This window comes from Perca flavescens, chromosome 12 (assembly GCF_004354835.1).
Source record: "Perca flavescens isolate YP-PL-M2 chromosome 12, PFLA_1.0, whole genome shotgun sequence".
NCBI lineage: Eukaryota > Metazoa > Chordata > Actinopteri > Perciformes > Percidae > Perca > Perca flavescens.
In genome coordinates this window covers 17000646-17017108 of record NC_041342.1, presented here as the reverse complement: position 1 = coordinate 17017108, position 16463 = coordinate 17000646, and the positions used below count along the sequence as shown (strand labels likewise).

The following is a 16463-nucleotide window of genomic DNA, read 5'->3' as shown; positions in this document are numbered from 1 at the left end:
AGTGTTTGCACATGTGCGTGTATGCAGGTCAGAATGTTCTAAGCAAAACAGATGGTGAAATTGTGCAACATGTTTCTCTGGAAAATTATACAAACTTTAGGCTTATAAAAATAATTGAAATAAACTTAGTCAGCAGGTTTTTGTTACAATATTTTGTCATAAGCCAAGTAGTTACAGGAATGTAGTTATAGGGAACAGTCCACTTCTAAACAGATCTACCAACTACTCCCCCCAAAACTGTTTTTTTTTTCCATTTGCATTTGCACTGGCCAAGTGGCCACAGGAACTGGTAGGAGGGGTAAGGGAGTGACGCAAGCACAGCAACGGCCTTTATATCGTTGTCACTTGACTTTAGCGCCATATACAACAAGAAACCAGCATGGAGGAGGCCATCGGAATGTTCCTGTTGTGCCTTGCCAGGATGCTCATAACGGAGTTCGAACAGCGGCGTTTAAAGACTAGGCTGGAGTACTTAACAGATAAACACAGAAGACGAAGGCTCCAGTGTAATATGATAATTAATACGATGGAAGACGATAGAAGAGCAGAGCGCAACAGGCAAACAAAATGACAGGCAACTTTAACAAGCATTAACAATTAGCTGGTTGAATGTGTGATGTTTGTCTTATGAGTTAGCATACGTAGGCGAATTGAACAGACAGTGAAGAATATGTACTGTTTGTGTTTCAGACGTTGCTAGGTCACTAAGGGTTCCTCTGTGGAAAAGGGAAAAGACCCTGCCCTGAAGTAGGAGCTGAAAGAGTCACAGGAACTAAGGTCAGAGGAACTTAATAATCCCCAAATTGGTCCAGTCGGAACACTCCTAAACACGTATAACCCTAAAAGGGTTCTAGGAACATTATGTTCTAGGAACTGCAAAAATCCCTCTGGTCGGAAAGGGTCTATAGTTAATACTTTAAGATTCCCCTGAAACAGCAGCACGGTATTTACAAAGGTTTTCACAATAATTTGTCCCTTAGGTCTTCTTCTAGGTTTAAGTTGAAGGAATGACGCTAATAGCCTTCTCTACTGCTTTCAACTGCAACGTCCTGGGAGCTCTCACCTCCGGGCTGATGTTGAGGTAGCTGTCGATGGCCAGAACTGGATTGTTCCTGTTCTGAACAGCCTTGGGAAACAGTCTGTGGCTACAGCTTTGCAGGAACTTTTCAAGCAAAAACTGGGCCGGGGCATCCAGCAAGGTCTGCTCGCTGTCTGGGGCGCAAACATACTGCGACGGGCTGATTGTGGCGGGGTTTTCTATTTCCTGGGGAGAGAAGAAAGCAGTTTAGTGTAAGATGGTGTCTTATACTAATACATTCACTAGAAACCAACTGACAAATAAGCATACACCCACCATGAGTTTAGGTTTGACCACGAAGTCATGGTTTCCCCCAACTGGAATGTGTTTCTTCATTAGGTTAAAGTAGTTAAAGCGACACAGCAGCAGCCCACTGCTGTTCACCCTTAGATTAAAGTCCACCTCCTCACAGCTATACCTACACATAGGACCAAAACAGCAATACCAGGAGATTGAGACACAGCACAAATCACCAAACGCGTGACTGATACAATCCTCTACAAACGTACCGATTAAGGTCATATTGAACATTCTGTGTCAGGTCCACATTAAGCATGACAAAGTCATGGAGGTGACACCGGCTGAAGGGGTGGCTGGGAGATTTGCGAGCCAGGCTGCTGCTCCACCTGCGTGTACCGCACATTGCGTACAGGGAGATCTTCGGTGTGTTTTCCATATGCTGCAGCACTGTCTTTAGGGACACATTCGTTCCATCTGAAGTCTCACTGAGAGAGAAAAAGGAGGACAGGGCACATATGAGAAGCTTTTTTTTGGGGGGCAACAATCACATACCTTTTTTGTCCTTTCCTCTCTGAATATTATAATATACAAATATTTTTAATCGCGGTTATAGGGGTAACAAAAACTTTTTTGTTGCAAAAAGGTTTGCTTAAAAAGAAGAAAAACATTTATTGTGAATAATTATAACTCCTCTCTGCAAATTTTACAAATCAAAAAGAAAATTCTACCTGCTGTCTGCTGTCTGATGGGTGTTCCACAGCACGCAGGAGTCGTCCATCATGACGATGAAAGGCCATACATCTTGCCTATGGACACCTTGCTCCTCGAGTCTGTTTCTCTCCAGCTCCAGGTTATGATATGACAGCTCTTTGATCATGAAGCGAGCAGCACCTTGAACAGACAGGAGCACGTGTCAATTTTTTTCCATTTATGCTTTTCTCAAAACTGTTACACCTACATTGCCCGTCAACACAGTGCTGCAGGAGGTGATAAGTGCAAATAAAATGTAAAAGCTGCATTACGAAGTTTACAACTGAACTCTTGCAGTTCAGAAAATGCATGTTGCATAAACAGCAAAGTGTATTGGGTTTATCCTGAACAGAAATGTTGGCAGGCAGCCATTGTGACACGAGTAAAATGGGTAAAAGGGTAATCCCTGTTGCCGTTTATTTAGGAGTAACTTAATTTAGTTACACCCATTTCAGACAGGCCATGGACCTGATTGGCTGACTTACAAATCAGACTTTTGTGCTGTAGAACAAAAGTGACTGACTGTAATAAATATATGACCAGGGTGGCTCTCTCACTGTAATAAAACCCATAATTATCAGCAGGGAGATAAGTTGCAAGGTGACGTAGACTTAAAGGTACCCTGTAAAGTGTAAAGTGAACTAGTAGCGCTATAAAGCAATATTTTTATGAGTGGGTTCCAGTTTGGTTTGTATCGTGCACACATGAGGATGCATGGTCCTGCATTTTGGTGAGAAACACCTGAACAAAACTCCACAGGGCACATTTAAACTTATTTATGTTTTTTTTATTTATTTTTTTATCAGTAACACATTGGGGAGATTTTATAAAATTACTGCATCCATAGATTGAAAAATGACATTCTTACAAAGACATTTTAGTTTATTTAGGTAGTAAGCTGCTCACCAACTCCCGCGCTGTTGAACATAGCTGGCAGGACGAGCAGGATGTGGTTGGGCCAGTACTTTCTGTATTGGGGCATCTCAAATTGCTTGACCACCAGAATATGCAGATGAATGGCACCCTCCATAGCATGGAAAATGTTGAGCAGGCCGTGCTCTTGGCGTCCTGTAGTCGGGGTGAAGATTGGACTCTTGAACACATCAGGGTCCTAGAGACAAACACAGAAAGAAGAGAGTAGAGTAAAAACAAAAGAGTAGTTGTGTAGTAGAAGTTGTGAGCAAAATAAAATATTGAATACGCAGATTTGCAATGCCTCAGTTTCGAGCTTTAGCAGAAAGAACTGAGCACCCCCCCTCTCCAGACATAGACGTACAGACACACCTAATCCTACATGTATCTAGTAAACTAACCTTGGTAGAGACCAGAGGTAGGCGCATGCTCTCCAAGTGGCTGCCCTGCTGACTGAAGACAAAGTGCTGCTCCTTGGCTTTGGGAATGACAAACTGGAGCTGGACTTCCTCCCCCAGCATGGACGAGCAGAAGGTGAAAGCATGGAAGGTGCACTCCGACAGCTACAACACACACATGCATTATTAACACCGAGAGATCACCTTGAAGCATGACTACAGATAGTAAAAAAGCTCTCAAGCTTTCAAGTGTCAAAGTATTTTTGACAAGTTAGGATATATGTATGTGCATCTACAAGTCAGCAATAGTTTGAAGTTACTCAAGCCCAAAGAAAGCAGCAGATGAGTGCCTCAGATGTGTGATGTGAGCCTGTGCACTCACCTGTGTGGCAGGGCCTGCTTCACAGTAGTGGTGACACTGTTCACAGTGATGAAAGGCATTGTGGGCAGCAAACCTGCTCAGACGTATGGACTTGGTCTCTCGTTTGGCTGGTGTTTGGCTCTCGCCTTCTTGCTTAAAATCTGCAATAAAAATCAAAACATGTTCACTCTCCTACTTTGAGATAACCTTGCTCAACTTAATATTAAAGTAACACCCATGTTGTATTTACACTGGCAGATTAAAAGTGACTGACTCTGCTGAGTGTTTGCATATTTCTGCTGACCTTTTAAGCACTTTGGCATCTTGTCAGTGTAAACAGGGCTGGCCTTCCTGAACTTAGGGTCCCGGGGGTAGGGGTCAAAGGGCAGCTTTCGCACTTCCTCAATGTCCGGCAACTGGGTATTTACTAGAGTTGTAACCTCTAATGTTTCTGGATATGAAAAGAACATGAAAAGATGAGAACAAAAACTAAATCACCGTGAAAAAGACAATCTGACATTTAGTTCCTTATTATGTCTATGGTGTGTTTAAAACCATGAGGTCAGAATAAATAAGTCAGTTAAGTCCCAATGATCTTCACCTTCTTCCTCCTCCTTCTCTTCCTCATCATACACATCTACCTCCAACAATCTGATGAGCATTCGAAACAGGATACGAAGAAACTGCAGATAGGCACCAGTTTTTCCCACCTAACAAAGGACATGAAATAAATCATCCCTGTAATGTTACAATGACACTTAAATGCAGATGCATAATTAATATAATATGCATAATAGTACTTATATGCACCTGTGGGGGTCCACTGAGTAGCAGGCGTCGTGGATGTGGCACAGATGGAGCTTCGTAATCGGCGTGATGCTGCCTGGCGATGGTCCACTGGCGGTAGTAAATGCTCTGCTCTGCCCCCTGCAGGTTGTGAGTGATGAGGGGCCTCAGGGGGCTGCTCCAGGCTACATCTGCATGAGGCAGCAGGGAGAAGGAGCTCAGCTGACTCCCAGACTCCCCCGCCAGCAGGTTGTATGCCGCCCGTGACAAAATGACTGTCCGCGGTGACACCCGAGCGGGCTTAGAGTCTCGACCACACTGTGTGGACTGGCTGGGTCTCTGGGTGGATGAGGACGATTGGGAGGGGGAGGAAGAGGAGGAACTGGAGTAAAGAGAGGGAGGGGCTTTGGAGGGGTTGGAGGAGAGCTGGCTTGCGAGGGAATCACACTCCTGCTTGAAGCCTTGTGTTAATGTTACTGTGCTTATGTCGGAGGTGATGGCACCTTCGGGGGGGCAGGTGGAGGTGGAGGGCTTTTGGCAAGAGTCGGCAACGTCAGATGAACTGACACCGTTCTCTGGAAAAGAGCCTGAGTGGAGACATGAAGAGAGTAGGAGGATAAATACAAATAAAGCTAATTTTGAAGATATTACTTAAAGTCAACATCTGGTGTTTGCGTCTTGAATCCTAAGACTCAGTATCTCAGTGAGGGCAGGGGCTCACCAGATGTTCTGGTTGCAGCACTGCCGTTGCTCTGAGGCCTTTCCAGCTCTTCTCCATCATTCAAGCTGGTGGTGGCCTTTTCTCCTTCGGATTCCCGAGGGGCCATGGCATTTTTGGGCTCCTGCACCACGCCCATGGACACATAGGTGCAGGCCAGCCCCACCTCCTGCTCCAGGGCTGTACGACTCAGGTAGCTGGAGTCTATCAGACGCAGGTCGCAGTATTTCAGAGACCTAGAAGGGTAAAAGTGTGAAAGATTGTTGCATAGAAAGAGTGTTGCCTATTTCTATGTTCTCATCTACATGTCTTTAATTTTGAAAAAAAATTTTAGGCCAAAATGTATTTATTTGTAAATTGTACACAATCAAATTACCCCAATTATATTGAAAAATTTGATTAAATCACTCAAGCATTAAGTTTTAATTAAGTTTAAATGCTTGTGCTATAACTCAGATGGTTTACTGATGCTGACACAAGAGATAAACAACCCAGGACTGGCAAACTGGGTTCAGGAACAAACGAAATTGGGCCACTCTTGTAGAGAAGACAACCCACACAGTGTGAAGACGTGTAAGATAACACTTGGAGGGTAAAAAAAAAAAAAAAGTCATGGTAACGGCACACCAAGAGGAATTATAGATGAGCTTAAAGGCAACGTACTATACTTTCCATGACTGATCACATTTGATTATTTTTAAGTGATGGGGGAGCTTACCTCGGAAAGGTTTCTCCAAGAGGGTCCTTTCCTGTAAGGATAACGATGCAGGGCAGCCCTTCCAGATCCTCATAAGTGTGCGGTACCCAGTCTCCATTCTCACAGCCTCTCCAGGCCTACAGCATAACACAATTATTACATAATGTTTATTGTTGAGTTATTTTTGCATCATTTAGAACTAGACCAAAAATGCATTTCAGGCTGACACAGGGCAAATTTAATTCAACAAAAATATTTTTTTAAGCTAGTAGTCCAGATCACAGGTCCCATATTATTTCAAATGTGAATGTGTCAAATGAAGAATAGTCTAAACAACATTCACTAGTGGGGTTTCAGTGGCGATATTTGGTGATTTTAATGAGGTCTGAGATCATTTACAATGTCAAAAAACTGAGAAAAAGAGACAAGTGAATTCTGAGAACTCTCAGATAATCACTTCAGACTTCTCCGTAAAAGCGAATTTCATTCAAATCCTGATACCTATTCAAACATTAATGAACTTGAATGTTTCACTCATGGATCGGATTTCCTTAACACATCTTGCTTGAATAAACCACAGTCACTTTATATAAATATTTAAAATGTTTGGTAAAATAACACAATAAAAAGACTCATGTGACTCTGGTTGCATGGCATTCTCACCTTGAGGCGGCTGGTGAAGTTTCTGGGCAGGTTGAGTTCCGAGGCCGGGCTTCCCAGCAGCACGGCAAAGCACAACTGGAGGCCCAGTTTGTCCCTAACATCCTCTAATCGTTCCCGGGCCAGCATTGCCAGCTGTAGTGAGGGGACTCGAACCAACAGCATATGGCCACGGCCCTGGGAGCCCTCTCTGCTTGGCGCGTTGATCAGGTCCTCCACCATGGCCAGGGTCTCTGGGGTTATGTGGTCTCTAAGCGACGGGGAAGAGGTCAGGGCCATCATGGCCTCAGTGTACTGCTGAATCAGCAGGTAGCTGCGGATCACCATGCTGTGAAGGTGCGGATGCCTGGGACACAAATAGGGAGTTTATTAGTTTGAGCTCTATAGCTGAATATGACACATTTTATCAACAGGCAAAATTACTTGAGACAGGTTTGTGTTTCTTAACCTACTCACTGCCAGTGAATGCCATTTGAAAATACACATCTGTAAGATTTTGATATTGACAATATGTCTCACAATGATCAGTAACACCATAATCACCTTTCCAGCAGTGTGTGGACCATCTTCTCAAAGGCATCATCACAACGCAGAATGGGGCTGGCCACGCCCCACTGCAGGGAGCTGCTGTAGTCCCTCAGGCCAAAGTAGAGCAACTCATTAGGAAACTGCTCCCCCTGCTGGATGAAAAATATAATATAGTAAGAACATGGCATTCTGTTTTAAATGTAAATACTTTTAGATTTTTTTTCTCCAATTTACAAAATGACTAATACTTCACCAAATGTAGTGTTTAAAAGCAGAACTAGTTTACTAAGCATATAATGAGTCTCGTCTCGTTGCATTATGCTTGATCTGAAAGCTTAGTGAGTGCTTTCACTTCATTATTATATTACATTGCCTTCTTGAATGAGCAGTTCCCAGCTTTTTTCGCGTGTATCCCCTTAAAATGTGGTAATGTCTACCTGCCAACTATCATCAGCAGTTGCATATGTCTATGGAACAAAAAGTAATGATTTGAGTAATCTTTTTTTACGCTGCCTGAATATTATGCAGTAACTCACATGAAATTATTCGAGGAATGTCTAAAAAAAAAATCAATCTTGTTTTGTAGAGCTCTTTTTTCTCCTGTTTGACCTGTCTCAGTTTGGTAACCACTGCTCTAAATAATGTCATCCAGACAATACTTCAATATTATGTGCTACTGTAAATTCAGCTCAATATAATAATGAGAATAACTAGAACAGCATGACCATAACACCCCTCTGCTCTGAGACTCTGAATTATATTCATGTATTTAAATAATAAAACGGTACAAGCTTAAATATAATTAGGACGGACCTAAACCCCGTTTACGACATAAGTGTTAACAGAATTAGAACAAAGCACACAATGATCTGAAACCAGAACAAATATTTGAAGATATTTCAATAGCACCATACAGGTATAGTGTATCATGAGCAGAAATATGTTAAAAAAAAAAACATTATATCTTGGGGCGCCCCAGTAGCCTAATGTTTCTCCCCATATTTCCTGACTGCCTCTACAACTGTCAAATTAAAGCAAAAATTACTAAAAGATATCTCATTTATTATCTCAAAAGTCATCATCGAGTTGCCTCTTCTGTTAGTGTAAGTGCACTTTAAGTCCACCAGGTGGAGTAGCTAAACCACAGCTGTTGCAAACTGGCCTCTGCATGCTGCCATAATGTTGAAACTTAACAAAATTCAGACATGAAATAGTGTGACCTTCACTGAACTATGCGTCTTTACAAAAGTATGAGACAGCCATACTCTGGCTAACGATGTGCAGAGGACATTTGGGATGTTAAAATAATACTCACCAGACTTTCGTTGGAGGGCCAGTGAACTTCGTTGTGGATGCTGATGCGGGACTGGCGGGTCTGCAGTGTGTGCGGGAAGCAGCTGACCTGCAGGACCAGGAGGTTCATGGCATCCAGGACTTCCTGGCAGTTCACCACCCGGTCAGCCAAACCCTGCAGCTCGCCGTGGCACACAGAGCCTGACAGAGCACTGGAGAAGAAGTAGGGCAAAGTGTTTAAAACCTGTGAGGGGTATTCTAGATTCCAGTTCAAATCATACCGTAGCTGTTAATAACATTAAATATGGACACAAATAACAACTCCATTGTGTTAGTGAGGGTTTTAATTTTCGCTTTGCTAACAGTGTGTCATTCCCAAGAAAAACCCTCTGGAAAACAGGAAGTGAAGTGATGTCTGTTATGTTTTCTGGCAGAGACAACAGCAGTTTGCTTGGAATAAGATCTTGGAGGCTGGCAGCAGTAGCAACCATATCTGAACAGAAAAATAAAATGCCTGATAATGTCAAACTGCATCAACAAATCCAGCAAACAATGTGGCTCAAATATCAATTTGAACCACATATGTCTAAACATAATTAAAAAAAAAAAAAAAAAAAAAACACATTTGACCAAAATAAAAGGTTATAGATACTTGGTGTTGTGTGTGTTTTCACTTGCTTGCAGCTGTTCTCCTTTCTCCACTTTAATCAGTGTATGAAAAGGCTAGATTTGCAGCCATAACAACAGCATGTTTCACACAGCTTTAGATTATCAACAGAGCGAAATAATGTCAGCGGAGTCGTATTACCTTGTGAGGTCGACGTGAGAGTTGTCGTGAATGAGGACAAACAGGGTGTAGGGGTTCTGCTTGACTTTCCTCATGAAGGCTTCCATCTTGGCGTGAACTTCACCGTCTAGACGCACCACGTACTTGTCTGATTTCTGGTGGGCTGTGCAGACGTCCTCGATTCCCAGGTCGACAAGAACTCCTGAGCGAAACAAACAAACCACTTGTTCTCACAACGGAGTGGAAAAACCATTGCTAGAACATTAAGTCTCTGGCATGGAAAGTTTCAAGAACTAAGTAGGAGGAAAAGTCATCCTTGAATCTTTATGATGTTGTTATTTATGACGTTGCCTCTGGACACAGACCTGATTGTCGTATGCGCTGTGCTGTCTGGTGTACCAGAATGTGAGATGGAGGGACCAGAACAAGAAAGTCCACTTTACAAAAACGCCCCAAGTCGAGGTTCTGGGTTCCTGAGTCAGCGATGGAGCAGACTTGAGAGAGGAGACTCCGAGCCACGCTCAGCTGGGTCGGATAGATCTGGAAGACCTTACACAACAGCTCTGCTACAGGAAAACGCAGAAGGAGAGTATGTCAATATAGTATAATATAATGTGCGACAAAATAATAATTACCTTGTTTTACCTTAAGTAAAACAGACATTTGAAAATGTGGAGAATATTGCTACTAATTTCAAACATTTCATTTGCTGCAGAATAACCGTAATATGAACATGAGTCTATGTGGAATATACATTGATTGTTTTGGCTGCCTCTGGCAGGTGAGCCAAGCAGTTCAGTGAGTGAGTACGATAGAGAGCAGGCTAACCTCTGTCTGAGGGTGGTGACATGCTGGCAGCCTCCTGGGAGTGGATGTGGTAAGTGACATCGCTCTGGAAGGGCTGGATGACCTGTCCCTTCCGTCTGCGCTGGTATCGCACAAGCTGCTTGTCCAAATTGTCCCCTAAAAACAACCAGTCACCATGGTCACACAAAGACACAGAGCCAGGCATACCAGCTGCTACAACACAAATAATGTGTTACGAAATACGATCCAGTCGTTCTAAAACTCGGGATACAGAAATGCAGTTATCATACGGATCAAATTAAACTGATTCATGACACCATGTTCTAGTTTAGTTCTTGATATTCGGACAACATCATAGTGTCAAACTTGTCTTGTGATTAATTTAGTTAGTGGATGACGACTATGACGTGGGGGATTCTGCATCGATGCAGTGACATACCATAATCGATTATTGCCTGTTATTGCTTGTTCATTTTTATTTTGCTGCTTTTTTTTTTTGCCTCTTGTCTGTTCTCTGCTGTGTTCAGACTCTAGCTACATTCGTGAAGTGCCTTTTAAGAGCAGATCCCCCCCAAAAATGGAAGTTCATATACATCGGACTGCTTGAATTTGTTGATGAAAACCATGTAAAGCAATATATAAAAAATTTGAAGAGGTGGCGCATCGTGATCCAATCGGAATGTCGAATCGTATCGAATCGTTGACAGGATAATCGTAATCAAATTGAATTGTGAGACCAGTGAAGATTCACACTTCTAGTCATTATAGAGCATTGGCTTTAAGTGTAATGTTTTTCATATAAATGTAATCATAAAACGCTGTGGGAAATATTCAGTCCATCTTGTTTCTTCCAAATGAAGACTTTAAAATCTCCTAATATGCACTCACCTAGTGACGTGGTTTTGAAGTGAGATGCCAAGATGCTGACTTTCCCTGTGATGAGCTCGTAACTGATTTCCTTCAGAAACTCATTGGTTGTAAGCATCCCCTCAGCTAAGGCCCTTGCTTGGTACTTTCCTGTGTCCAACACATAAGATAAGATTAGATCATAAATTTTGCATACATATTGTGCACAGATTGGTCAAAGTAATAAGGTCACAACCAAGTTAAATGGTTTCAACTAGGTGGCAACACTCACCCAAAACTAGCACACAGAACTCGCTGCCACTCATTTTAGAGGCACATATAATGACAACATAGGTTGGCAGGCACTTCTGGTTGTGAGGACCCTCACTGAGAGACCGAAGTGACTCAGAGATGCCTTCTCCCAAAGAGTTATGGGTAACCATGACTTGGACACTGCCCCCTGAGACGCTGGATTCCAGCCGAGCTAACCAGGGCAGCTGGGACGGGGAGATGGCGGGACCCCTAGGACAGCACAGCATGGCCTTCAAAACAATCTGCTCCAGCTCCTCCCTCAGAGGAATCTGCACCGAGCCTGCAAAAACAATTCAAATATGAAAAGTCAAAACCACTGATATAGAAGCTTACATGTATTAATATGTATAACAAAGTTAGAGATTTGTTTTGTCAGCCATGTTTCTGTTTTAAATAATACACCAGCACCTCCCGGTCAGCCGCCCCACTACACTGTGTGTTTGAGAACTGCAAACATGTCAGAAAAAACACTAGTGACAGCGACGCTGCTTTGTGCGTGTGAGTTTGCTGCTTACCTAAACGTGCAAGATACTGTAAAGTGAGCAGAATCATTGTCTCCACACAGAGAAGCTGGCTGCTGTTGAGGCCCAACGTCTCCAGGGTTTTCTCTGTCAACTGGCCGTTATTATAGCAGCTGACCAGGAGGGGGCTCACCACTATGTCCCCGACATTCCCATAAAAATAAGGTAAAGTGCCATGCCCTGAAAAGAAAAGTTACCATTAGACAAAACAAACAGCAGCCAGAAATATGGGACAACAAGTAACAACAACTTCAATATTTGTTCTGCTGAATTGAAAAAACTTTCACAATTTTGAAAGTACAGTTATGAGTATAAGCTTGATATTTAGACACTTCATATTTCAAGGTACAAGGTACAAAAGGCAGCTAGCCGCGAGACGCCGGATAGGAAATGGCTAACTAATAAAAAAATCTGATTGTTTGCATTTGTCATTTGAACAAGTTAACTACTCATGCCTTTGTGAAAAGAATTTATTGGTTGGCTCCCTGACATTTTGAAATTCACTTTATTCTACTTAGTGGTAAAACAGCCTCTGATTCAGTTTTTCTGACATTCATAAACATTGTTTTGCTATGCCCTGCAGGGTGATATTTAATTTGCAGTATTAGGAAGGAGCAGTTCATTCAAATAAAGCTTGTACCGATGAGGATGACGGGGCGAACTCCTGAAGAGCTGAGCAGGTTGTCGGGGACGATGACCGTCTCTCCAGCGCTGACAGGTTGGGGCTGAAGGACTCCTGCTACTGGTGGCTGAGGAGAGGCCACTCCTAATACTGAACCTGGAGGGCAATAAAAGAATACATGTCAATACTAGGATTAATCACCTACAGCTTAATTGTGACATAGTCAAGTTTGAATTAGTGTTTTATTATTATTTAAGTCATAAAACACATATTATTTCCACAATATTTCCATGTCTAAAACAGCATGATGGTACAAAAAGAAATCCATCACAGAAATGGCAATAAGACCATTCTTCTCAGTAACAGTAGGTGCAGTAATATTTGTGACTGCGATCACAGCAATGTTATAAATGAAATAAAAAAAAAAATCAGGGCAATTTATCTGAAATGATGCTCTTACATAATAACCACAAATACATCATGTGGAAGAAATCTTCCTCAATCATGCTATTTATTTTTTTTAAACCAATTGTGCAACAAACTCTCCAGCTCTATCTCCATGGAGATACTGAGTGAATCATCCCTAACAACCAGAAAACATCAGGGATGTGGCATACTCAGCCCCAACCCAGAAGGAGAGGGGGTGGTGGTCGGGGAGGTTATAAACAACACAGCTTCTGCTCCTAATGGCACATGTCTGCACACACATTTTTATTCCATCTCATGCTGACTCGTGTAAAATACATCACAGCTCATAGAGAGCCGTCCTGATTGGGCTCAGGAACTGACCTGGAGAACAAACTATCGGCCGGAGGGCCGGCACAGGGACGGCTGTTGGTGGGACGGGTACCAACGAGTTGGGATGCCAGCTCCGGTGGCGCTTCTTTGGAGGACCCGAGTTCATGGCAGAGGATACTGAACATCCAAAACAGACACAGAGAACAACAATAATTATAATGAATGTTTAGCATATAGCTTCTTAAGATATGTGACTTTATTTACTACTAAAAACGTTTTGCTTTACTAAACTTTTATTATTTATTTACTCTTCAGAAAGGAAGGACTTACCAGGACTGTCTCCTAAGTCAGAATTGCGATACCCCTGACCTGGTGGCCCTAAAGAGACCACGGAGGGGCTCAGTAAGGGAGGACGCCCATCAACACCCAGGCTATTTGTCGGCCCATTCACCCTCAGAGCTGTGGGCACTAGAGACAAACATGCATGCAGATAAATACACACATTACCGGTAATATGCTAGAGATAGTTAAAGGTTCTGTACTCAACATTCAGAACATTAACAATGTTCTTTATATTTCACTATATTGAGATTTAATGGTTGTGGAAATAAGACTTGCTAACATGCACACAGTGACAATGCTAATATGCTGATGTTTAGCAGGTATAATGTTTACCATGGTCACAATCTTAGTGTAGAGTGTTAGCATGCTAACATTCGCTAATTAGTACAAAACACAAAGTACAGTTGAGGCTGATGGGAATTGTAATTCGTTTTGCAGGTTGTAGTCATAAACCAAAGTTTTTCATTTGGAACTGGTGATGGCACAAAAAGGAAAAGTCATTAGATTAGCAACGTAATTAGGCTTCATCCTCTTGGCACCATGCTTTTCTGTAAATACAATATCATGGCAATCCATCCAATAGTTGTTGGGATATAAATATAAAATGTTTTCACAACTATCTGCTTAGCAATACATAAAAATGAGTCAGTACTAAAGGTGACTTATTGATTTCCTATACATTAACGTGTATTGCCAGTGATGGGATTGAACATTTTGCAACCTCATATTCACTGTGTTTGCAATACACTAAAACATTGATTGGTGTGTGTAGCCTTTGCTTGTCAATATCACAACCTTGTAAAGGAGCTACTAGATAGCAAAGCCTTAAAAAGTCATTACAGCATTCCTTCCTTCAGTATTGATTGGTGTGTAAATACAAGTGCACACTCATGCATCGGTTTGTGTGTAGATGTTACGTGTGCATGTGTGTGTGTTTAAGCAGGCCATAGCAGAGGTTAATCTGGTCTCCATGGTCAGCCACGGCATCATCTGCCTTATGCTGAAGCAACCCTTTCCAGCATAAGTGGAAGGCCATTTAAGTGACTCACATGAAGGCATAAGGCTTATCAGCATCTAAATCCTTGCAAATGTCACTGCCAAAGCCTGGATGCAACTAGTATAAAACAATGTGGTTTATGTTATTGTGTGGGTCTCTTGTATCATCGATAAAGCATAGTAAAGCTTAGTCCAGAGGGTGTATTAAAAAAGGAGCTTCACCTATTGGTAGAGTCTTGTTTCCAGATGGGGATGAAAGAGGTTTGGGGAAACTGCAGTCTCTGCTGAGGTCCTGACTCCCGAAAAAGATTGAGGATACTTGCATTGTTCTGGTGTCTGGAGAATCTGGAGGTAAAAACAAGATAATAAATGTATCATTAAATATATATATATATATACACCCTGCAACATTAACACCCACTGTTAAGCTGATTGGTCATTTGGTTACCTTTGGCCTTTATTCTACTAATCAAACACTAGCAGACGCTTCTGTGTCTGTATCCAATGTCCACTGCACAATGCAAACAAATCATAGCTCTCCTTTTCATTAATCATTCCAGGATAAACATTCATTTGGAGCAGAGGAGGAAAAGTGCATGTTACAATGTTTAACCTCTTGGCTTGCTAAGAGCCAGCAACCTATTTGGGAGCAGAATGTACCTGAAGGTTGCAGTCAGGAGATATCAGGCTAGGGTCATGCCAACAATGAGCCCCGACCCAGAATTTTGCTTGCTGGGGAGCTTTATGAAAATTGATAAACCACTTAACGAATTTCAAATAAACTTTTTGGAAATAGCCCTGGTAGTGGCCAGAAAGTTTATTGCTGTCATATGGAAGTCTGATTCCCCTCTATCCATAACTTAATGGTATTTAGAAATGAATAACTATGTGCCTTTAGAAAAAATAACATATAACCTTAGAAAGGGATACAACACCTTTATTAAAGCGTAACTCTCGCCAAAATGCAACCTAGGGTCTTTTTGTGAATGTAACGAGTCAAACTTTCGTTTAAAAGCATATTTAGGACGGAAGCGCCACTTTTAAGATGTACCGTATTTTAGTTTTTCGGTCAAATGGCCTTTTGAATGGGAGTAATAGGGACACTTTTATGCTAGCATCAAAACAGCTATTTTTAAAACACTAAGAAGTCTCAACACAACATGAGACTTTGCTCCAAGTATCACCAGGGGCTCTACACCTTAACTACACCGGTGACCAAGGGATATACTAAATCTGGGGCTACTTGTTTCGATATTGACTCGTTTTGACTGCCGACGTGGTAGCGGCCGGAAACAACAAGAGCTACGGTGAGTTGTTCAAAAACCTTTCTTTTTAGTAAACTCTGGGTACACAAACAATGTTCTCAATGCTGAGTTCATGTGTAGAGCCCCTGGTGATACTTGGAGCAAAGTATCATGTTGTGTCGAGCCTTCTTAGTGTTTTAAAAATAGTGATTTTGAGGCTAGCATAAAAGTGCCCCTATTACTCCCATTCAAAAGGCCATTTGACTGAAAGACGAAAATACGGTACATCTTAAAAGTGGCGCTACCGTCCTAAGTATGCTTTTAAACGAAAGTTTGACTCGGGTACATTCACAAAAAGACCCTATGTTGCATTTTGGCGAGAGTTACGCTTTAAAATTTGGCAGCCATATCTAGATTATGTGGATAATGTAGTATTGGAATGTGACTGACCTCCAAACATTGTATACCTGCTTTAAAATATTGGAGCATCCTTTTGGGGATAGGGGATGGGGGGGTTGTTTGTTTATGTTTGTTCTTGTAAACTGAAAAATGAAAATAAAGTATTCCAAAAACAATGAGCCCCAACAGCTCAGTTTTCGAACACATTTCTGTGTGAGATCTCTGCTGACAGGCAGCTTCCAGGCTCAGAACAAATCAATACCATCAGCCCGGGAGCTTTTTTTCAATCAAAGAGGGAACAGGCGCTCCTGTTGTGAGAGGTCAGAGAAGAAACATCTCTTCAAAGAAAGGCAGAATCTGTTTCACAGTCATTTAGCTGTTGGTTTACCCGAAATGAGTACCCGAAACCAGAATATACACCAAAGCAT

The 16463-nt window shown here is 42.1% G+C and overlaps 1 protein-coding gene across 3 annotated transcripts in view; it reads right to left on the bottom strand.

Annotated features, from left to right (window-relative positions):
- Positions 1-16463, bottom strand: part of greb1l (GREB1 like retinoic acid receptor coactivator) — a 47001-nt gene that overhangs the window by 3165 nt on the left and 27373 nt on the right. For 2 of the 3 annotated variants that reach the window (XM_028593444.1, XM_028593445.1), the window contains exons 8-32: positions 14615-14737; positions 13385-13522; positions 13106-13231; positions 12335-12472; positions 11689-11874; positions 11154-11453; positions 10904-11032; positions 10037-10171; positions 9574-9774; positions 9230-9410; positions 8444-8633; positions 7144-7280; positions 6604-6946; positions 5962-6077; positions 5247-5479; positions 4550-5112; positions 4341-4449; positions 4044-4190; positions 3761-3900; positions 3382-3543; positions 2975-3179; positions 2047-2209; positions 1588-1803; positions 1355-1496; positions 1064-1264 (exon numbers count right to left, since the gene is read on the bottom strand). In XM_028593444.1, the coding sequence (XP_028449245.1) occupies positions 1064-1264; positions 1355-1496; positions 1588-1803; positions 2047-2209; positions 2975-3179; positions 3382-3543; positions 3761-3900; positions 4044-4190; positions 4341-4449; positions 4550-5112; positions 5247-5479; positions 5962-6077; positions 6604-6946; positions 7144-7280; positions 8444-8633; positions 9230-9410; positions 9574-9774; positions 10037-10171; positions 10904-11032; positions 11154-11453; positions 11689-11874; positions 12335-12472; positions 13106-13231; positions 13385-13522; positions 14615-14737 (4724 nt within the window). The remainder of the gene's footprint in view (positions 1-1063; positions 1265-1354; positions 1497-1587; positions 1804-2046; positions 2210-2974; positions 3180-3381; positions 3544-3760; positions 3901-4043; positions 4191-4340; positions 4450-4549; positions 5113-5246; positions 5480-5961; positions 6078-6603; positions 6947-7143; positions 7281-8443; positions 8634-9229; positions 9411-9573; positions 9775-10036; positions 10172-10903; positions 11033-11153; positions 11454-11688; positions 11875-12334; positions 12473-13105; positions 13232-13384; positions 13523-14614; positions 14738-16463) is intronic. The other variant, XM_028593446.1, reaches the window with a different exon arrangement.